The 24,162-nt window shown below is 38.8% G+C and overlaps 1 protein-coding gene across 3 annotated transcripts in view; it reads right to left on the bottom strand.

Moving 5' to 3' along the window:
* LOC131989367 (peroxisomal acyl-coenzyme A oxidase 3-like) overlaps positions 1–24,162 on the bottom strand; it is a 43,881-nt gene that overhangs the window by 14,850 nt on the left and 4,869 nt on the right. For 2 of the 3 annotated variants that reach the window (XM_059354557.1, XM_059354558.1), the window contains 6 exons: positions 23,643–23,813; positions 22,560–22,733; positions 16,084–16,257; positions 11,655–11,828; positions 10,877–11,050; positions 6,148–9,895 (listed from right to left, as the gene is read on the bottom strand). In XM_059354557.1, coding sequence (XP_059210540.1) covers positions 9,889–9,895; positions 10,877–11,050; positions 11,655–11,828; positions 16,084–16,257; positions 22,560–22,733; positions 23,643–23,813 — 874 coding nt within the window. In that variant the 3' untranslated portion in view covers positions 6,148–9,888. Of the gene's footprint in view, positions 1–1,737; positions 1,874–3,401; positions 3,500–5,047; positions 5,212–6,147; positions 9,896–10,876; positions 11,051–11,654; positions 11,829–16,083; positions 16,258–22,559; positions 22,734–23,642; positions 23,814–24,162 lie in introns of those variants that run through there. The other variant, XM_059354559.1, reaches the window with a different exon arrangement.

Below are 24,162 nucleotides of genomic sequence, written 5' to 3' on the forward strand. Positions count from 1 at the left end.
ATAAGTTTTTCTACAGCAGAAAGTGATGGTTAGGGCGGAAAGCGGGAAATGTTACAGAAGCTGTTTAGGTGATGTGGTTGACATGAGGGCAGGGATGGGGTCAGAGATGACTCCAGGGTTTGGGTAGAGGGGGTGATGATGGAGCCATCAAAATTTGTTCTTTGCATCCATGTTCTAATTACCATTAGGAAGCGGTAAGAGTGGAGACAGTGATGGTCTTGGAGATGAGATGGAGTTGAGTATCATCGGCATAAACGAGAAACTGGAGGCCATGCCGGCAAAATGGCAGCATGGAGAGGAGGAAAGGAGTTTTGCCAACTAGAAATGGTTGGGCTCACCTTTACGCATAGTGTGGGCTCTGGAACCAAACTCCTTGAGAGAGACACAAGCCCCAGGCTGAGCAACGCTGTGTTGGAGTTCTCCCCAAAGGAATGAGAGGGTCGCCTCCTTGCTGCTGCAAGTCGTGAGGAGAAGGTCTCACAGACTGTTGTCTGTGCTTATACAGACAATTCATGATCTGAACCCGAGTGGTGTTTTGTTATTTGACTTCTGTGCCAGTCATGGATTGTCCATAACAAACACCATGTTTGAACAAAGAGTTGCTCATAAGTATACTTGGTATGAGAGCACTCTAGGCCAAAGATCGATGATCAATTTCATTATCGTATCGTCAGATCTGCAGCCGCATGTTTGGGACACTCGGGTAAAGAGAGGAGCAGAGCTGTCAACTGATCACAACCTGGTGGTGAGTTGGATCAGGTAGCGGGGGAGGCTGTTGGACAGACCTGGCAAACCCAAATGTGTAGTGAGGGTGAACTGGGAACGTCTAGCATATGGGATTAGAACACTGACATAAATCGCACACTCGTAATGAGACCCGCGCGATCGTAAATCAAACATCCGCGGGCGAGTCTGAACTACAAACTATGATGTATAGTTCGGAGGAAGCTGACTTTTTCTAGACAAGAAGGATACAGTGTTTTAAGAGCCCAACTCATACTGGTGGCTTAAGTTGGAAAATCTTTTTTTGTTTGTTTTGACACAGAAGTGGTAATTGAGTGTTTAACAGTGAAAGTGTCATTGAGAGAGTAGCAGGCAGGTGCCGTTCTAAGTTGTTCACATTCTATTCCTTCAAACAAACAGGAATTTTTTACTTGTTGTAGAAGTGCTACTCCTTGATGTAAGTCAGAATAGTTATTATGTAATAATTTTGGTTCAATGCATGGGTCAACGATATTGCCTTGACCTGGGCACCCTCCCTGCTGTGGGTAGCAGGTGACCTTTGCTGGTTGGGTTTCCATGTAGCAAAGTAACCTATTAATAAATGTTATGAAACTAAAATATACATTAAATAATAACATCACTACTACCCTAGGGTACATATCTACTACTATTTTTATGTTATCTTAATCTAAACTGCTACAGGTCACTAATATGTGCTTACATTGTCAAAATGCTACAAGATGACAAAACTATAAACAGCTAAAATACATTTTGAGGAGAGCGGCACCAAATCTATGAATATTACCTAATTTATTTGCAAATAGTACTTGAGCACTGAGATGCAATTTGCTTGGCAGCGCAGATAAGGTGCTTTGCGCATGCTTTGAGAATTGGCAAAACTGCACTAGATTTCTGCCGCCCTCAATTATATTACATCATAGTAAAAAGATAGTCTTGTAATGTTCAATATTTCATGTTATACACCTCCCCACACAGCCACCAATGCACATTCACCTCTTTGTTGAGGAAGAGCCTGGCTGCTAAGGACCAGTCATACATGCCCAGAAAATCATTGAAAGTCTGCATCTTCAAGGGATTAGCCATCATCTCTTCTTTCGTCAGGAAATCGTAGCGGAAGAGCTGCTTCACCCTGTAAATATTTATCTGAAGCTTTATTTTCTGTACGTACATTATAAGGACATGATACAGGGGGCTGCAAAAGTAGGTATACAGTAAGGATTATAATCTGTGTATCTTCCGTTCAATCCATATCCTTTTGGAAATCAAAACACAGATAACAAAAAGTGACCTGTTTTTTCAATAATCAACCTTTCATTCATATTATACATTATACAAAAGTCCTACTTTTCTCGCTTTTAAACACAATGCATGACCGGGATATCAAGTATGAGAATAAGGGCCCGAATGTTAATTTTGAAAATTTACATTTTGCAATTTAGTGGTCAGGATTCTATGACCCCGAGGTTCCCGCGACCTCTTTCATTAGGTCCATGCGGTTCCATGCAACACGCAGCAGCACAGGCACGCTTTCTTATTTGATAACATTTCAAACATGGACACATACACACTTTTTAAAGGCGAACGGAGGGTAAACTTAAGGTTGGAGGATATATGTCCATGGACAAAATATACCATATATTACTGCGGTCAAGCCCAGTTCGGAGAAATACAGTCAATCCAGCCGCCACTTGTTTTTGCGATGCATGTATTCACTAGACATGCATGTATTCACTAGACATTATGGTACCAACGTGTGAGAACGGCCTTCAAAAATAAGCGGTTTAACTCTCCATCTAATTTTAAATTGCAATTAAAAGGAAACTTTCCATAATCAGAGGCTCATTCAACTTTGGGTAGTCAGTGGACATCCTCAGGATGTCCCTCAGCCGACTGCAAGACATTCTGATGTAAACTTTCAAAATTAAAGCCTTTTGAATTTCTTCTGAGGTTGTGGGTATGGCAAAAACACTCTGGCTGAGATGGGTGTGCACAACTGCTCGAGCATGACGGGCAGATATGTCTGCATGTAATTCCGTTTCGGAACAGATCAATAGTATAATCAGCGATTGGCTCAAGTGATGCCATAGCTGGCCCAATGTGCCATGGTTGTCAATTTTTGCCGCATCGATTTCTTCCGGGCATGGCAGGAGAGAGATGTGACAAATGCCCATTTTTCTCATTTTCTGTTTGTCTCATTGCCCATCTTCTAATATTAAGGGAGACATGAAAAATAAAAATGAGAAATGCCAATCAATTCATATCTTACAGGCATATTTTGAATAAAACAATCCTTTTTTTAATAAAAAAAAAAAAATACAACAAAAAATACTACATGAAATCAAACTAGTTTTTTCGGTTTTTGTGTTTTGATTTCCAAACAGATATAGATTGAACGGATGATACACAGATTGATTATTCCAGTATTATAATAGTGGTGCTAGGATTAATTTAATACTAGAATTGATTTAATTCATTAAAAAAATTTTTTTTTATATTTTATTTATTTTCATAATTTGGGGGAGCCATTTATTGGCCACCACATATAAAATATGTTTTGTGCGTATGTTTTGTTTTTCATTACTGTATACCTACTTTTGCAGCCCCTTGTATGAAACAGTCTGTTGCTGATGGTTAAAACGCTTTCGTTATGTTGATACCTGAGGAAGGTCAGCTCTCTCATTTTCTCCAGAGGGATGTCTTGACCGGGCTGGTGTGCAAACAGAGGGTCATCCTCAAGTGTCTTTGAAATGTATTTCTGCAGCACAGAGAAGAGCAAATGTACATAATGTGTCGAGGAAATTATTATAAGAGTACTAAAAATGAGAGAGACATATATTTGTAACCTATGCATACTTTTGTAGTTTGACAACAAAAGCTGTAGTTTCTTAACTAATTAATTGAATATTAAAGTCCATATGCAGGTCTTTGTCCTTCTGCCAGCCTTTTTTTCAAACACTACTACTAGGAGTCTACACAATGGGGCTTTAGAAGGGATGGTTTGGATTTTTTGAAGTTGGGTTGTATGAGGTTCTTAACCACAGTCCTTGGATTACCTGCAGTGGATGATGGTCTGCATGTTGCTGCAGATGGGTACCCACAAAGACCCACCATAAAAGTGTTATACTTGTATAAGTGTACACTATCAATGATATATTCACCGATTTTCATTGCTATCCACAGCTATTTCATTTGGCACTACTTTTTCTGTGATGGGTTAAATGCAGGACAAATTCAATGCTAGCTGTTTGAGTGCGTGTGTGTGCAATGTTGAAATATATTTAACATTTGTTGTTCAATAAACTATTGAAAACTTGATAAAGTTCTACTTACAAATCTGTTGAAATGTCATTTTTTAACCCTTGTGTGGTGTTCGGGTCTGTGGGACCCGTTTTCATTTTTTATTAAAAGAAAAATGATACAATTAATTAATTTTTCAAACTGAGACTCACTGACTTTGGCTCACGCACACACACACACACACACACACACACACAGCAGGCCTAGACAGGAGGAGGACAGAGTGTACCTACACAGAACATCAGAGGGTCAAATGTGCGAGAAAATGAGAGCAGACAGTGTTGACAAACAATGTTGCAACCTTGTGTGGGAACCAAACAAAGGTAAAGGGCAAATATTAACCATATGTATTGTTTATACTGCTTGTTATTGGGATAAGGTAAACATCTGTTCAGTATTTTAACATAAAAGTGTTTGATTGTGAGGCATTAAAAGCCACAAAATGCAATGGGTCCATCAGACCCACAAACGCTGGCTGAGTAACAACAATATGAACATTACACAAGGGTTAAATTACCATATATTACTTTGCATGGTTGTCTGCTTATGACAAAACAAAATGTTTATATTTATGTTCGGATATGATACAGTTTGTTTATATCAACCCTGATTTTCAGTTAATTCCCATAAATTCCCATACATTTCAATAATTCCCATAACTCCAATGGAAAGTTGGAAGTCTGGAAATTTACTGGAAATGTTCCACACTTTTGCAACCCAGTAGCAATACATTCATTTGTTTTCTGCCTGGAGCACTTCTGCTTCTCCAAACAGGGAACATGCAGACAGTCATCTACTGCAAGTAATGCACTGACTACCGGAAATGACCTCATGCAGCCTCACTTCAGAAAATCCAAACTATCCCTTTAATGATATTAAAACTGGGCTGTGGTTTGATTCCAGTCTCTCCACAGTAGAAAGTGGTACTTGTTATGTATTAACTATTCCACATTTAAAATATCACAGATTAAGTCCTAACTGCAAAGAGAATTGATGCTGACGCTACCTTAAATGCCACAATTTCTTCTCCTTCTAAGAAGTAGAGCATGTCCTTCCAGTTAAAAGAGGCTTTTTTCCTGTAGACATCCAGTGGGCCACTGGGAAAATCAGCCACTTCAAAATCCATCTTCTGTTCAGACTGGGCAGAGGACATAAGGCACTCTTGTTTCTCTGGGAAGGAATGAAACGAGGAGATGTGAAAGGAGTGGTGGAAGAAGTAAGACCAATATGATTTTCTTCATTCAAAGCAACCTTTGTAGTCCAGCTGTTATCAATACTGAGCAGAGTTCTAGGTTGAATCCGTCTCTGGAACCTCTGTCTACGTGCAGCTTAATTTAGGTTAGCTACAACCTTCAATAACCTTGGACTGGAAGATTGCTTTGAAACCCTGCCTAGTATCGCTCCGACTAGCCTATCAATTAAAAATAATGTTTACTAAAGAAACAACCTCCACTCCAACTGTCATTACACAGGCTTCAAACCAAGGTTATTATAGTTAACTAAAACTAACGAAATAACGAAAACTAGAATTGAAAAAACATTTTCGTTAACTGAAATAAAAATAAAAACTAGAGTTTTTAAAAAAACGGTAACTAACTGAAACTGTATTTTGTGGTTACAAAACTAACTAAAATTATAGTGGAAATGTCCTTAGTTCTCGTTTTCGTCAACTTTTTTCATTCATAATTCAGTGTTTCTATTTGAACATGCAACACATGGTAAATATGTTTACTGAGACTTGGATGTCTACACTCCAACCAAAATTCAAAACAGTTAATAACCTTATTGGGGCTGAGATGATAAACCAAAGGAAATAAAGGCAAAATTTAGTATGACCACTTTGAATCTGGCACCCAACACACACGCCCATTACAAAAAAACTAAAACTAACACTAAAACTAATAAAAACTAAACTAAAACTAAGCATTTCCAAAAAATAAAAACTAAACTAAAACTAGAAAACTCACTCTTAAAACTAACTAAAACTAACTGAATTTGAAAACAAAAATTCGCAACGAAATTAAAACTAAAACTAATGAAAAATCCAAAACTATTATAACCTTGCTTCAAACATTATTTGAGTACGTTCAAAACACTATTGTAAAGTTACCATGAAAGAAATACTAACATTCTGTAGGCAGTTGACATTCAACGTTGATTGTTTAGTTGTGTCTTACCTTCTCTGTCTACTTTCCCTGTTGATGTGGCTGTCTGTCTACATCGACAGGCAAAAATAACCTGAGGTGTACAGCTGAGGTTTGTGTGTCAAAGGGAACTTGGACCTAGAGAGACAATACCATCTCCTTTCTGTAACCTTCAGGGTAAAATACTGTCTCCACACTGGCAGAAGTTCATAATCAGACACCAGACAAGTAAACAATGTGTATTGTTTACGATAACAATCAGTATATATGCTACCATTTAGTAGACATTTAGATTAAAAAACAAACCCGGTCTGCTGTACTCTGTTCATAACTTCAGAATAAAAGCAAACTCCTACAGGTTTAACTCAGTTGACTTCAACCTTGGTCAGTACCATCATAAGGCCTCTGAGATCAAAAGTTATTAAAAGGCTTGACATTTCATCACACTATGTGGGCGTGGCATGGTGGCAAAATATGGCGTTTTGCCATAAAAAAAAATGAGATTGTTATAACTTTGCCATACTTTTGTCCGATCTAGTCCAAACTTCTCATGCTTCATAAAGGTCTAGTCCTGAACACGTCTACATCATTTCATAAAATATTTCATAAAGCCCTGCCCCTTATGCTTTAACCCCTTCCCCTTTCATAAAATGACCATATTGCGTGGTTTAACAAACTCCTCCTACAGATTTAATGCGATCGACTTTAAACTTGGTCAGTACCATAAGAAAGGCTTTGGGATAAAAAAATTATCAAAAGCCTGATTTTTCATCACACTATGTGGGAGTGACATGGCGGCAAAATAAAGTGTTTTTTCAGAAAACACAAGATAGTGTAACTTGACCATACATTGTCCAATCTGTACCAAATTTCTCACATGTGATGGTCATCTATGGACCCTCCCAACAAAAAGTTATTAAAATAATTTTGATTTTCTAAAGAATATTCAAGTTATTAAATAACAACTTCCTGCAGATTTAGTTTAAAACAGGAAGTGTTGCATATCTCCACATTGGTGTGTCTGAATGACATGAAACTCAGGTTACTACTTCCTCATGAACCCCTGAGGCTCTCTGCAAAATTTTGGGCAATGACCACAAGGTGGCGCTCTCTAAATTGAAGTATTTTATATCTCCACATCAGTTGGTCGGGTTAATACAAAACTTCGTACAATTATTGTCAATGCCCTCCTGAGGATAACCCTTGAATTTTTTGATCTGCCCCTAGGTGGTGCTCTGGTGGCACTCTTATTTAATATTTGCCACCGTGCCCACACCATAACACTTAAGGCAATTAAATTCATAGGGGGTGGTAAAGACTGGCCCCTGTAACTTACAAACCAAAAATGACCAGCAGGTGGCGCTATTATCAACACAAAACCGTTTTTGGCTAATAACTCCGACATAATATGTTGCACATTGTTAAACCTTATATCTACGTCTTCCCTCAATTGAGCTGAATTGTGTAATGAAGGCCACACCCACTTTTGCGGTAAATTTCCATTCGCAAAATCTTAAATTTTTTTACAAAACTCCCTTTTTCGAACTCCTCTTATGCCATTTGACCAATTTGCACTTAACATCTGTAGACAGCCCTGACAAAAGGTTATCAAAACAATTGTCATAGTTCAAACATTAATCAAGTTATTAAATGACAACTTCCAGTAGATCTTGGTCAAAAGAGGAAGTGTTGCATATCTTGGCAAAATACGTTCCCATTAACACAACACTTTTGCTTATTGTATGCGTGCGTGCGTGCGTTAGCAATAACAGATTCAACTTTTAACTCTCCATTCATTCCCTGGTCATGTGGAATCCTTGCATACTCTTGTGCTAGGTCAGGAAAATGTTAAGTGTTATTACGCTTGAAACAATTTTCAATTCATAAGTTTCTGTTTTAATCTTATTTTTGTTACAGTTTAGTTTTTTATTTTATGTTACAATGTAATCTGAATGGTTTTGGTTCCCTAATGCTGTATGAGTATAAAATGTCTAGGTCTCACTTTAGATTAAATAATCTGTTGTAAACCTAGTATCAGAGTATTATTACTAAACAAGTACAAAATATCAGCATCACAATGGCCCTCATTTATCAAGCGAGCGTAGAAAACAAGCGCAGATCTGAGTGTATATTTCGTCTTACGACAGGATCCACGTGCGATTTATCAAACGATCGTATCTCTCCAATCACATCGTAAGAATGATCGGCTGTTGATAAATGTGGCGGCTCGAAACATGCGTAATTTAAATGTCACGCCCTAATATGTACCCGATTCAGAAGACTAGCCTTCAGAGTTTACGACACCGAAGGACGCAATACGGCCAGAGATGATTTTTTCACCCTCTAAAGTCAGCTTTATTAGCAAAGTGCACCGTTACAATTAACAATAGGGGCAATTTAGACATATTAAAGAAATACGCAGCGATGGAGGTTTATGAAATAAAAGTACTTATAGTTATAAACTCAAACAAGTTTACCGAATATTTTACATTTGGAGCACGGACTTTGAAGTTTTCAGGTTTTTGGTTGAAGGAGGTAAACAATGTTTTAAAGTAAGTTTTAATTCCAAAAGAAGAGGAATTTCTCAGTCAGAAAGTGAAACGCTGACGTCCAACAGCAGCAACACAACAAACTGGTTTTGTTTGGCAGCATAAAAAGTGAAAAAGAAGGAAATCAGTGGTGCTGTCAGCAAAGTAGCGGACTATTAAACTCCCGGCGAGGTCTGAGTAATTACATTGTGATATATAAAGCCTAATAATCTATATATTATCCGAATATTGCTATTATTATGATGGAGATATATTATTCACCTCTTTACATTTACTAATAATGATGTCCTAGTCAGAGGAGCGTGTGGCAGCGCTAATTGGAAATGTTTCTATTCGGGCAGCACCGGTGGTGGAGGAGACACTGAAGCGTCTGCTCACGTCCAAATTGATAAATGCCGAGGCTTGCGTACAAATCATCTTACGCCCACTTTAGGCTCACTTTCTGACGTACGCTCATTTGATAAATGAGGGCCAATGTGCCCAGAGCACTTATTAGGCTGAACTGACTTAAGTTGCATACTTGTGGTATATTTATAACTTTAAATTAATAACACAATAAACAAATGTACAACTTTCTGTATGGCATGGCTGTGTATACTTTGCACATAGTACATCATCAGACTGAAGCATATATATGAATTAACCAAGTCATAACTTTAGCCAACTGAGACGGCATCAATTAACTTAATTGGCAATCAATCAATATCAAGATGACATACACAAACAAATGTCAGTATATTTAGCTAAAATAATGAACATGTTTTGCTTGACTTTGAACACAAGTTTTTTAAGAGATGTGGTCACAAATATTCAGTGTAATATATATATTAAATACATAATATATATATATATATATGGGCTCACGGAGGATGCACACAAGCATCCTTGGAATTTGGGCAAAAGAAGGACTTTGTCCTTCGGAGGATCCTGGACATTGGGACAGTCCTTTGGTGGATGTCAATGACGTAGCATCCTTCAAATTCAGTCGTTCAAGGATCCTTCCTTGATTTTGGGATATAGCCTCAGTGTGTCTGCGTAGACTGTGTAGAATGACAGAGCAACAGCAGGGCAGTCCAGATACTCCGATGATGATACGCCGTCAGATCCAGAGGAACACACAGGGAGGATGGTGGACTGGACTTTACTGGAGATCACTACCAGCTGATGAGAGAAGAAGACAGAAGAGATAAATCGGAGATTACAGAGACTTCCTTTATCAGCTGTTAGTCAGTGATGCAGCGCATCCAGTATAACCTCCTGTAAATCCAAGAATTACGCGATTTACAGCCCCTGTTCCCTAATTTACAAAGAAATAAATTAATTTACAGAAGATATAAATGTTGTGTCTTTTCTGAATCAGTCGTTCAACTCGATTGTCCAAACCACGTCTTTTTTACAAAGTATTTGTCACATCTGTTCCTCTCCTGCCTGTCTGCTGATAATTTTTTACTGCTCCACTCTACCTGGCTGCCATGCCCCCTCATCAGCTCAACTCGCGTCACCTGTGAGCTCACCTGCACTGATCAGTTCTGGCAGCATTCAAGCCCTGACTGCCTGCTCTTCAGTGCCAGACTGTTCTTTGAGATATGCAAGACTTTCTATTGTTTTTTCCCAGACTGATCTTCCATTAACTACCCTGCCTGTTCCTGACCTGCCGTTCCTTGTCTCTGCCCTGGTGATGACCTTCTGTCCCAGACTATGAGTTCAGCCTGTTAAGACAGAGTTCAGTCTGTTATGAAAATATTGAACTATACAAACAGATGGACAGATATACTCATGTGATGTTAAAGCCTGAGCCGTGAAACATCGGCTGTAAACTCTATACATAGCAGAACCTCTGCTGAAGTCCAAAGACCACATGGTTACTAAATATAATGATGGTTCTATACAATAAGAGCCAGATATTTGCAGGCTTCAGTCAGACTGTTTTCTCATTTCAACACTATACAGTTGACACAGCTCTATGATCAAACACTTTTAGATCAGATATGATGAATGAGGACAGCTGTCTGTACATGTTGTGATAATGTCAACTGTAATCCAGATTTATTTCCTGGAGATATGAACACAACAACTCAAACACATGATCACAACAAGCTTCTGGCTGTGTTCAGTACAAGACTGCTGAAACCCTCTACTGACCTCAGAGTCTCCAGTCTGCGTTTTGGACTCTCCAGAAAATCACACAGCAGCTTCACTCCTGAATCCTGCAACTTGTTTCCTCTCAGCTGCAGCTCTCTCAGATGGGAGGGGTTGGACTTCAGAGCAGAGGCCAGAGAAGCACAGCTGATGTCTGAGAAACTGCAGTCCCTCAATCTGAATAAATAAATGATGCAGATAAAAATGTATTTATAATCCAATCACAGGTGTACAAGTTTTAATGTGCAGCTCAACATTATTGTGTCATAATCAATGAGCTTTTATCTAATTTGAGTAGAGTGACTGCAATTGTGTTATTTATCATCATAATGTCAGCCTTCTACAGACATCATCCAAATGTCACCACAACATTCATAAAGTTATTCATGTCAACACGGATTAATAAAATGCTGCTGCTCTGTCAGGTCTGTCCTTAGAGTATTAATACTATATTGATCCTTCAACAGCTGTGTGTATTCTGTAGGATCAATGTTCATGATACATTATTTTTGAAAACATAGTAAAATGACTATCAGTTTAAATCAATAATTAGTTCAGATGATCTTCTGTATACAGATGTGATCATTAACAATAAAGTAAATCAATGTTGATATTTGTTAACTAAAGCGCAGTTTGTTCAAAATGTCCTTAGTGACTGCGGATTAGATTTAGTACAAGAAAAATAAAACGTGTGCCATGTTATGAAATGTTTGTACATAAATTATGTTCCTTTGTTGATTAAACATATTAGATCTACAAAAGTAACAGATAGTGAATTGACCTCAGAGTCTCCAGTCTGCAGTGCCGATTCTTCAGGAAATGACACAGCAGCTCCACTCCTGGATCCTGCAGCATGTTGTCACTGAGGTCCAGCTCTCTAAGATGGGAGGGGTTTGACTTCAGAGCTGAGGCCAGAGAAGCACAACTGATCGCTGACAACCTGCAGCTCCTCAATCTGAATAAAGAATAAATTATGTGACTTTAGAAGACAAAGTTCCTGCTTAAAATCATTCAGTGTTTAATAATGTGTTCAGAGCTGAAGAAACTTTTTAGTTTAATTTAGAAAATGGAAACTCCTGATTCTTATCATCTAATTATATCTTATATTTCACCTGCTACTGCTGCTTACTTGTGCAATAATAGTATGTTGAAGTCTGTATATTTCTGTCTTTTCTTAAGTCTATATATTTAGCTATTTCCACCATTTTATATACATATATAGTGAATTTCCCTCCGGGGATCAAAAAAGTATTTCTGATTAATATGGAGTGAAATATAAACCTATTGAAACAAATTTTTCACAGATAACCCGCCTTAATTACTGTGTCAAAGTCACAATCGCTGACTGTTTCCCCTTTGGTTGAACATGGAGATGTTAACGATACAGGTGCACAGTAATCCACGACGCACAGGTACCTCTCCTTTCAGAATCAGTCTGTTGCATGTTTGATCCTGTATGTTATGTTTAATTGGGACAAAAAAGTATAGGCAAAGTGTGGCTTATAAACTGATGCATAAAAATAATTGCGTAATGTGTGCCAAATCATCATCATCAAAGGCTGCTCTGTTGGCTCTGGAGGAAAGAGGCAATGGTACAGTTTAGACTGAGCATGAGTTTAGGGACACGTGACACTGCAATGGTGCAGGTCTCAGTGACACCTTTTGCTGATCCCAGACCTAAGGCACCTAATAGCACATTTTCCTGCCTCCACCTCGGAGATCAGCACTTCCACCTTACGCGCAGTGGCAGCAAGTTGATTTGCCATTGTTTTATCGATAATCAGCAGGCATGCCGGCGATTTACTGTAATTTGCATGTCATCTGCGGATTCATTTGCAAGAGGAGCCAGGGCGTGGTTGGTGGCTCATGCATGTGTGCTCAATTCAACGCTGATTGGGAGGCACCAAAGAAAGGTACGCAGAACATGGCATAAGCACAGTTTGATGCATGTGGAGGTACATTTGCGTAGGTACATGATGGAGGTTAGAAACAAGTTATGTGACATTCTTTTCATTCTTAAAAAAAAAAAAAAAGGTTTTCTAATTGGAAATATGCAAAGTGCTTCTATGGAGTGAGACAACTTGTGTGCACAACATGTACACAATGATTGATCCATGTCTCTCCCATAAAAGATATAATCCACATCCTTTTTTTTCTCCCTCTGAAGCGAGGTATCTATACATAATCTGACATAAAATCAAACATGATGTAATAAAGAGATATGACATAGAGCTGGAATATATAAAACCAAACTGGGAGCACTCCACTGTTAAGTGTTCCTTTAGTATGTGTCTCCTCCCCTGTCGGTTTTCTGTGTGTGTGAGTGAATGGGTGTGGCTTGACCCCCAGTCTCTTCACTTGTTGCCGGATCGTTTGTAACCCAGTGTGGTAGAACATGAAAAACTCAAATGGGAATGGGTAGGACATGTAATTTTTTTTTTCGTCGTTCACATCCAATAGCAGAGGAGTTTGCATCCTTATTAACAAACGGCTTCCTTTTACACTAGAATCCTGTACTAAGGAAAATGCATATGTTGCAATAAAAGGAAGCCTGTTTGGCTAAAATATTTCTATTTTAACTGTCTATGCCCAATCAGGTCATCCTCCTGATCTCATAACAAAAGCTTTTTCAGAATTGGCATAGTTAAACTGCTCAGTCAATTGCTGGTGGAGACTTTAACTGCATATTAGACCCTCACATTGATAAGTCACCTGCTGAAGGAAATAGCCCTAATAAACTGGCGTGAGCAACAGCTGATGTTTGTGAAGAACTAGGATACCTGGATGTGTGGCAAACGTTGAATCCAAACAACAAAGAGTTCACATTCTTCTTTGGAATGCATAAAAGTAACTCTAGAATAGACTACTTTGTTCCTAAAACAATGATGTATTCTGTTTCATCTTGCAAGATTGGGAGCATTACGATATCGAACAATTCTCCCGTTTACTTAAATTTCTCACATGGAGAGGCACAGTAACGACCAAGTCAATGGCGGTCTAATAATAATCTGTTGGATGATCCAAATTTCATATCTTCTTTTCAGACTGAATTACAGATATTCTTTTCATGTAATATCACACATGTCCCCCATAAAATAGGAGGATACATCAGGTAAGGCTTATTACCGTGGTCTGATTATGTCTTATGAAAAGAGCACAAAACGAAAGCGTCAAGAAGAGCAACGGAAATTGGAGATACAGCTATCTGAGGGTGAGAGGGCATACAACCAGAACCCTATGGATACTGATCTTAAAGCAACTTTGACCACAAGAGCAACACTTAACTCGCTGCTCACTCAGAAGGCAGAGCAGAGTATAAGATTCGCAAGGCAAAACTCTATGAATTTGGTAGCAAACCCAGCAAGTATTTAGCCAGCCTGTGTAGATCTGACTCTCAGAACATATCCTCAGTTAAAGACGTCTCTGGGCAGGTGAAAATGGATAGCAAAGGCAAAAATAAGGTTTTTACAGAATTTTATGAAAATGTATATACGAGTGAGCAGCCAGCAGTGGTCTCTAGACTCATGGAGGGCTTTTTCTCCAATCTGAATCTGCCCAAGTCTAATGACCAACAAAAGACAGTATTGAATGGACCTGTAACACTGGAAGAAATAACTGAAGCAGTTCGTGTTTTACAATCAGGAAAGGCTCCGGGTCCTGATGGCTTTAGCTTGGATTTTTATAAACATTTTTAGCTGTTGTTGGTGAAATCTTTACTTGCCACTCCTTTGAGAAGAGAGCCCTTCCCAAAACGCTTACAGAGGCGAACGTTAGCCTAATTCTTTAGAAGGATAAAACAGCAGATGTGTGCTTATCCTACCGACCTATCAGTTTACTAAATCTTGATTTCAAAATTTTAACTAAAATACTAGCCTCAAGACTAGAAACTAGAAAATCCTTCCATTTATCATTAATAACAGCCAGACAGGGTTTATTACTGGAAGGAACTTGTGTAATAATGTTAGAAGGTTACACAACAAAATAATCTTAAAGGTATGGTAGTGTCATTGGATGCAGAAAAAGCGTTTGATCATATAGAATGGGATTTCTTGTTTTTTACACTTAAGGAATTTGATTTAGGTACAGAGTTTACTGAATGGGTCAAGTTGCTTTATCATAATCGACTAGGGGGTGTTTTCACCAATGGTAAATGTTCTCTCTCTCTCTCTGTCGGGTAGGGCTGAGACTAAGACGTTGCAAGAATTAATAGCTATTAATTAATTAGCTATTAAAGTTGATAATAGGTTGAGAGAGAGATGCAGGGAGAGAGCTCATGTGAACACTGGGAGTCTCCCTGGTACCGCTGGTGCTGGTCACGCCATTAGGATTAACCAATGCACCAGCCATTTTCCAGGCTATGGTGAATTATGTTTTTAGAGACTTCCTAAAACCATCCTGCGTTTGTTTACCTGGATGACATACTCATATTCTCAACCTTGAGGAGCACATAGTTCATGTGGGACGGGTTCTCCAGAGGTTGTGGGAGAACAGACTGCTTAAAGGTGAAAAGTGTGAATTTCATGCCACTTCTGTTTCCATCTTGTGCTATATATTGTAGGAATATAAACGCAGATTATTCAGTTAAATAATTAATAACTAATTAATTAAATTAAGATTGATCTTTAATTCTTATTACCTCGTAAAGAAAAGGCACCACTGTCTTGAAATACAATATTTTCCACTTAAATTCATTGGACTATTTAACTGCAAAAATAAGTATCCTTAGTTTAAACTATTCAGTCATTAGAAGCAACAGATAGCATCATAGCAATGCGGGAAAAAGAAAATACTGGATATATTTGTTCTATTTATGTATTTTTATGTTTATGATGTCAAATATAAGATTAAAATATATCCCTGTTGCTGCTGTTGTTCAGTGAATATGTACTGCTTGTTATCATATTTTATTCTCATATTTATCTACAACCTTTTATACTACTTGTGCTTAAATTATATTGTACATTTTCTGTTATTCTTTGTTTCCTGCCCAGGGACTATGGACAGAAATGAGCTTGTAGCTGACTCTAGGACAGCCAACCAAGTATTTAAGCGGTTCAGAGTGAATGATCCAGTGGAGGACTAAACCACTGAAGAAGTAAACAGACTTGAGCATTCAGATACTCAGTGTGGATCAGTATAATATCAGCCTTATGTCAACACCACTTTAACATCATAATCATCTCAGCCCAGAAGTAAAAATGGTGTCTGACCTCAGAGTCTCCAGTCTGCAGTTTGGACTCTGCAGAAAATCACACAGCAGCTTCGCTCCTGAATCCTGCAGGTAGTTTTCACTGAGGTCCAGCTCTTTCAGGTGAGAAGGGTTGGACTTCAGAGCTGAGGCCAGAGAAGCACAGCTGATCTCTGACAAACTGCATCCCCTCAATCTGAATAAAGAATAAATGATGCACATAAAATATATCTAAAATCCAATCAGATGTGTTCAGGGTTTAAATGTACAGCTAAACATTAAGTAAAGTAAGTAAGTAAACTTTATTTATATAGCACCTTTCACAGACAGAAGTCACAAAGTGCTTCACATAGAAATCATACACATAACATAAAAATGTACATACAAGTTTTAAAAGACCAAAACAACAGCAATTTAAACAACCATAGCAGTCCCGAAACAATTAATCAAAAGCCTGAACAAATAAAAATGTCTTCAGTTGGCTTCTAAAAGTGACAACAGAATCTACTGAGCGCAGTGAGGGAGGGAGACTGTTCCAAAGCTTGGGAGCAACAGCCTGGAAAGCTCGATCACCTTGGGTTCGAAAACGGGTGCGTGGAACCATGAGCAGATTCTGATCTGTAGACCTCAGAGCCCGAGTGGGGGTGTAGGGCTGTATCAGGTCACATATGTAGGGTGGAGCCTGGCCATGTAAGGCTCTGAATGTTAAAACCAGAATTTTTAATTTTATTCTATAGGAGACAGGGAGCCAATGTAAGGCTTTAAGAACAGGGGAAATGTGAGACCACCTATGCGTGCGGGTCAGAATTCTCACTGCAGAGTTCTGAACTAATTGCAGACGCGACAGCTCATTTTTGTTAAGACATGAAAACAAACTTTTGCAGTAGTCTAGCCGAGAAGACACAAATGCATGAATAATGATTTCTAGGTCATTATGCAACACCATTTTTCTGAGTTTGGAGATTTTTCTCAGTTGAAAAAAGCAATTTCTCGTGAGCTGTTTACAATGCTTTACTAGGGACATGTCTTTGTCAAATATGACGCCCAGATTTCTCAGGGTGGGTTTAGTTGACTGGCTTAAATCACCCAAGTACTTGTTTATATCTGGAATTAAGTCCTCCGGGGCAACAACCAGGGTTTCAGTTTTATCAGGATTTAGCTGTAAAGGATTTTAACAAAGCCATTGTTTCACTTCCACTAAACACTGGACTAAGGAGTCAAGCTTCTGGACCTCCGTAGGCTTAAAGGAACAGTAAAGCTGTATATCATCGGCAAACAGGTGGAAAGAAACATTGCTAAACCTTTGGATGACCTTACCCAAGGGGATCAAATACAGCAGAAATAATATAGGGCCCAAAACGGAACCTTGGGGGACACCACATAACAGGTCCGCTGAATCAGACCTTATTTGGTTGGCTGAGACACTAAAACTATGACCAGTTAAATAGGAGGAGAACCAATTTAGAACTAGCCCTGACAGTCCTACTAGGTCCCTCAATCTTCTCAGCAGGATGCGGTGATCAACAATGTCAAAAGCTGAGGACAGATCCAGGAGAACTAAAACAGTGCATTTACCAGAGTCAGCAGACATCATAATGTCGCTGGACACTTTCAGTAAAGCTGTTTCCGTAGAGTGGAGTTTGCGGAACCCAGACTGGAATGTCTCATGGATGTTATTTTGATCCAGAAAAGATGACAACTGTTCAGAGACCACCTTCTCTAAGACTTTAGATAAGAACGGGAGCTTGGAAATAGGCCTGAAATTTTTTTAGGTCTGTCGGGTCTAAGTCTACTTTTTTGAGTAGAGGCTCCACTATAGCATGTTTAAAAGCACTGGGAAACACACCAGTGGAGAGAGAGAGATTCACCATTTTGGTAACCCAGGGGCCAATTACATTGAACACAGAACCAAAAAGCCTGCAAGGAAGGACATCGGATGAACAAGAGGAGGGCTTCATTTTAGTCACTAGCGCAGAAATATCATCAAGGGTCACAGACTCAAACGAGGACCACACGTTGGAGACAGGCTCTGTGCCAGCAGGGGAATCACACAACAGGGGCGGGATCTTATCCTTAATTGTCTTAATTTTGTTTATGAAAAATCTTAAAAAATCATTGCTATCAGCATCACAGGAAACAGGGAGAACTGGAGAAGTAGGATAGACAAGACAATTTATAGTGTCGAACAACACTTTAGGGTTTCTCTTGTTTGCCATGACCAACTGACGGATATAGTCAGATCTGGCATTCTCCACCATCTCATTGTATGAGAACATGAGATCCCTGAGATAAAGCCTGTGCACCTCAAGGTTTGTCGAAAGACTGAGCGTCTGTGGAAATCCACAAAGTCTCCTGAGATTTGAGATGCGTTCATTGATCCAAGGGCACCTTTTCTTCTGAGTTGACACACTGGATTTGACAGGAGCCACCTGATCCAGGATTTTTACACAGTGATCGTCAAAACAATGCATGAGATTGTCCATATCAAGGCAGTCCGTGAACAAGAGAGGGTCAAACAGGGAGGAAAACCTGTCTGCAGTATTAGCAGAGATAACACGTCTCTGGGACCTAACTTTTGGAGACCTGGGCTCAGGGCGGAAGAGCAGATCAAACAAAACAATACTATGGTCACTCACATGGACATCATTCACAGACATATTAGAGATGTCCAGGCCAAGTGTAAAAACTAGGTCCAAAATGTGGCCTTTATTGTGAGTGGGCTTAGAGACATGTTGTTCAAAATTAAAAGCTTCAGTCAGCGATAAAAGTTCCATTGCAGAGCGGGATGAGCTGTCATCAACATGAAGGTTAAAATCCCCAAGGATTAAAACAGATTCCAACTTTAATATAGAAGATAAAAAGTCACTAAAATCCTTTAGAAAGACAGCAGCGGGGCCAGGAGGACGGTAGATTAAAACACAGTAGAAAGGGTTTGAAGAGCCCACTTTAATCATCAGTGATTCAAATGAGGTGAATTCTTGGGCCTGGATCACTTGACAGGTGGAATTTTCTTTATAGACAAAGGCAAGCCCTCCACCACCACGAGAGGGGCGGGGCTTCCCAACAGCAGAGCAGCCAACTGGGCAGAGTTCATTTAGATGAATAAACTCTTCCTGTCTCTGCCATGTCTCTGAAAGGCACATAATATCCAGTTTTTCACGTGTACAAAGCTCATTCAAGGAAAATGATTTGTTCGCAATTGAACGGGCATTTAGTAGGCCGATATGAATCACTGCTGCAGAGGCCGTGTCCACAGAGCACAGTGGGATTGGTCGCAGTAAACTTAAATCCACCCCACGTTTTCCAGGCTGCCGCCCCAGAACTCCAGGGCTGCAGTTTAAAGGTCCTGGTACGCCGCTCTTCTGATGACGAGACAGATGGCGCAGCATGGGCGCGCCAGAACGAGCCGCAGTCCACAGGCTTGGAATCGAGCCATCAGCCCCCGTCCCGGAATAAACAAACTGCCGCTGTAATCGCCAAAGAGGAGTGCCTTGGCTTCTAGCCTGGCGAAGGTATGCCTTGACTCGGACAAGCACACCGGCGCGTTTTCCGCGCCTCCTAGCGCGTCTCTTCTTAGGAGTGAGCACAGTGCTGGCGCCATCTTGCCCCAAAGGCAAAGGTGTGTAAAAGATGTGCTATAATCTTTATAGATCTTTTTGAGCTTTTCTCTGACTTGAGTAGAGTCAAGTCAAGTCTTCAATAAATGAAAAAACAAAAGAAACAAAAGAAAATAGGCAAATATTATACATGACAAAAGAAACAAAATTACAAATATAACATGAAGTAGGTTATTACAGATATAAAACATTAAAATGAACAAAGACGTGTGATGCCAATGTATTACAATTAAAAGGATATACAATTTATATAAAAGGGAAATTAAAAACCTAATTAAAAGTTAATGAAAACATATGTTTTTAGTCTGCCTTTAAAAGAAGACACTGATGTAGCAGACCTTATTTTGTGTGGTAGCAAGTTCCAGAGAGTCGGGCCTTGGTATAGTAAGGAGACCTTTACTTGATGATCTAAGGCAGTGGTTCCCAACCTTTTTCTTGAGGGACCCACATTTTCACCACTGTAAACTTTGGTCAAATGTCATGGTGTCACCGTCTGGTCACCAATCAGTATGATAATAATAGAATAATATTAACTTTATTGACCTTGACCTCCAATGTAAAAATGAAAATTTAGAAAAATCTGCAAGAAACAGCCGAGGAGAACTTGACTATGAAGGCATATTAAGGCCAAGTATGAATAAAAATAATAGTTATTTTTCTAGAAAAAAGTTGCAAATTTACTAGATTAAAGTGGCAAATCTACAAGAAAAAAAGTCGCAGATTTAAGAGATTTAAAGTAGCAAATCTGCGCAAAAAAGTTGGAGATTTACGAGAAAAAAGTGGGGAAAAAGCAACTTTTTTCTTGCAGATTCACCATTTTAAATCTCATAAATCTGCACATTTTTTCTCGTAGATTTGCCACTTTAATCTTGTAAACTTTTTTCTCAAAATATTATCCCCCTCCCCCGGGTACGTATGTATATATATATTTTTTTTTTTACACATTCTGGCTGTATGTAATATCCTCCAATAGGATTGAAATTTGGAATTTGCAAGTATTTCAAAGAGTGCCCTATTAAGGGTTATGAGGTAAAATTTAAACTTGCATATGCTAAATTACTTTTGAAAAAGCAGACATTCAAACTTGCATGAAGCCTTGCCATGTGTTGTGAGCTTGTATTGCACCCTGGGAATCACTGATCTAAGGGATCTTTCCGGGGTGTATGCAGTGAGCATGTCAGCAGTGTAGGAAGGAGCTAAGGTGTTCATGGATTTAAAAATTATTAGAAGTATTTTAAAATCAATTAAATCAAACTGTTTGTTTTTGTCAGTATTCTGACTGCAGCATTCTGAATAAGCTGGAGTTTATTCAACGCCTGTTTTTTCAATCCAGCAAAAAGAGCATTACAGTAATCTAATCTACTGGAAATTAATGCATGAACCAGAATCTTTCAGAATCTGATTGCGATAAACATCTGATTTTAGATATATTCCTCAGATGATAGCTTCCAAAACATGCATCTAATATATCCAAGACTGCATTCTAAGTTCAGCATACAAAATGACACCCAAGTTTGTTGCATTCTCACAGGGTACAGACAGGGGAGCAAATAAAGGGCAAATCTGTTGCCTCAACGTCTTAGGACCCACTAAAAGAACCTCTGTTTTGTTTTAATTAAGCTGTAAAAAGTTACAGGCCATCCAATGTTTGACTTCATCCAATGTTTTACTGAAATTAGTCATTGGGCTAATATTGTTGGCAGAGACTGATATGTATAATTGCATACCATCAGCATCGGAGTGTTATGAAATATTGTATTGCTGACTGATTAACCCAAGTGAAAACATATACTAAATAAACAGCAGTTGACCAAGAATAGACCCTTGAAGAACTCCATATGTTATGTTAACTAAATCAGATTGAAATTTGCCAATGGAAACAAAGAAAAATATACGAGTGAGATAGGAAGAAAGCAAATTAAGAACTGTACCTCTGATGCCCAAACAGTGCTCGAGAAGCTGAAGAAGAATTGCATGGTCAACTGTGTCAAAGGCTGCACTAAGGTCGAGAAGTACTTGGACATAAACTTTGTGGTTGTCAGAATTAATTTTAAGATCGTTAGCCACCTTGACAAGAGCAGTTTCTGTGCTGTGATTGATTCTAAAACCAGATTGGTATAGCTCTAACAGATTATTGTGTGACAGGTATACAATTGTTGGTAAACAACCTATTCAAGAATTTTCCCCAGGAATGATAAGTTTGAGATTGGTCTATAGCTTTCAGGAACACATGGATCCAGATTTCTTTTTTTTCAACAGTGGTGTAATAATGGCCTGTTTCAGACCAGTGGGGAAGATGAGATTTTTTTAGAAACCTAACACCTTCCATTTTTCTCCACGGTGCTTTTGTTTTAACAGAGATTACCTTATTTTGGAGAGGTGCGATGTCGTCTATGAAAAGTTAAAATGATTTACTAAATTGTCGCATAAAGACAGGGAAGAAATCAGAGGGTGGACAGGCAAATTTAATAGCATTATTTTATCAGGTTTATCTGAACAAATTGTCTGTTTGTTTTTTGACCACTTTCAAGCCATCTACTTGTTCAGTCAGCCAAGCAGCATTAAACAGAATACAATAGTGATCTGAAATCCCAACATCTAGTGTACACTTTGAACTTATATCTAGACCTCAGTCAGTCATACAATATTGATCCTTTAAACAGCTGTGTGTGTCTGAAGGATCAATGTTCATGACACAGCGTTATTTTTTAAAACATATTAAAATGACTTCATCAGTTTAAATCAAACTTTAGTTCAGAGGATCTTCTGTATACAGTTGTGACCATTAACAACAATTATACACATAAACATACTTTTAATAACTAACAGTATGATGTTCACCACATATTATATCTACACAAGAAATGGTTAGTGAACTTACCTCAGACTCTCCAGTCTGCAGTTTGGACTCTGCAGAAAATCACACAGCAGCTTCAGTCCTGAATCCTGCAGCTTGTTTCCTCTCAGCTGCAGCTCTCTCAGATGGGAGGGGTTGGACTTCAGAGCTGAGGCCAGAGAAGCACAGCTGATCTCTGAGAAACTACAGCTCCTCAATCTGAACAAAGAATAAATGATGTGACTTTAGAAGACAATGTTCCTGCTTTAAATAATTTGCTTGTTTAATAGTGTGTTCAGAGCTGAAGGCTTAGAATGAACAAGGTTAGAAAATATAAACTCCTGAAAACATCTAAACTTGACATGATAAAGGTTAAAAACAAGTTGTGTGAGTACACTGACATCAAATCAGACATGTTGGATTCAAAATAAACTTGTTACTTTCTTTGTTTCTCCTTATTCACAACAATCATGTCATTAAATGACCAAAATTAAATAAATAGAACTTTATATAAGAAATAATAATTGTGCACATCTGATCCATTTCTAAAGAGGACTGAGGATGAAGCAGAACTCACACTCAGTTAGTTGTGTGTTGATGAGAATAGCCCCATTCTGTGGTTTGATATGAGATAATATGAAGTGGATGAGTTTGCTCAGAGTGAAGTGAGATAAAAGTTCTCTTCATCTGAAATGTAATCTAGTACCTTCCTGAACAAACATACCTGCAGCTCATTATTTATGCTCAACGTTTTCAAAGTGTTTGTTCCTTTTGATTACTGACTATATTTACAGGGAAACCAGCTGTTCTTGTAACTTGATGCTGCCAGATGATTTGCTCCACAGAACAAAGAGAAGACATCATTAAAAAAATACCAGCCAGGTGATTGGATTAACTATCTCAGAGGACACTGGTCCAAACCACTGGTGGACCCAAACACAGGACTTGAAGCCTGAACATATGGATTTTTGTGATATGTGAGTCTAAGTGTAAGAGAACGGACTGACAAACTGGGTTATTGATCCGTGTTCAGGCAAACTCATGAAACAAATTAACCAAACTGAAACTTCAATTATGATTTAAATTCAGCAGATATACACTGTCTATGAGCACAACACAGGAACTGACCTCAGAGTCTCCAGTCTGCAGTTTGGACTCTCCAGTCCAGCACACAGCGTTACCCCTGAATTCTTCAGGTAGTTGTGACTCAGGTTCAGCTCTCTCAGATGGGAGGGGTTGGACTTTAGAGCTGAGGCCACAACTTCACAGTGAATCCCGGAGAGTCGACAGCTAGAAAGTCTGTGGTTACATATAACATTTTAAATTTAAACAGTTCTAATACTTTAAACTTACCTCATTTTCATCTCACATTTAATTGATTTAATGACTGTCCCCTCGCTGTATCACGCTCTCTGGTTCTAAAGTATCGTCAGAGGACGTGAACATTGCGCAATATGACAATGTGATTTCCATATTATATTTCTTTACAAACGCACTAACAGACCCACCAATGACTGACAGAGTGTGCTCAATGTAACATTACTACAGATATGTGGTGGAAAAAACTGTTTGCTCTGCTGTTTGCTGCACGAATGGAGGCACACACCTGTTCTATCAATGCAGTGATGAGAGCTGATGCTTCTCAAGA

Source organism: Centropristis striata, chromosome 17 (genome assembly GCF_030273125.1).
Source record: "Centropristis striata isolate RG_2023a ecotype Rhode Island chromosome 17, C.striata_1.0, whole genome shotgun sequence".
Lineage (NCBI taxonomy): Eukaryota > Metazoa > Chordata > Actinopteri > Perciformes > Serranidae > Centropristis > Centropristis striata.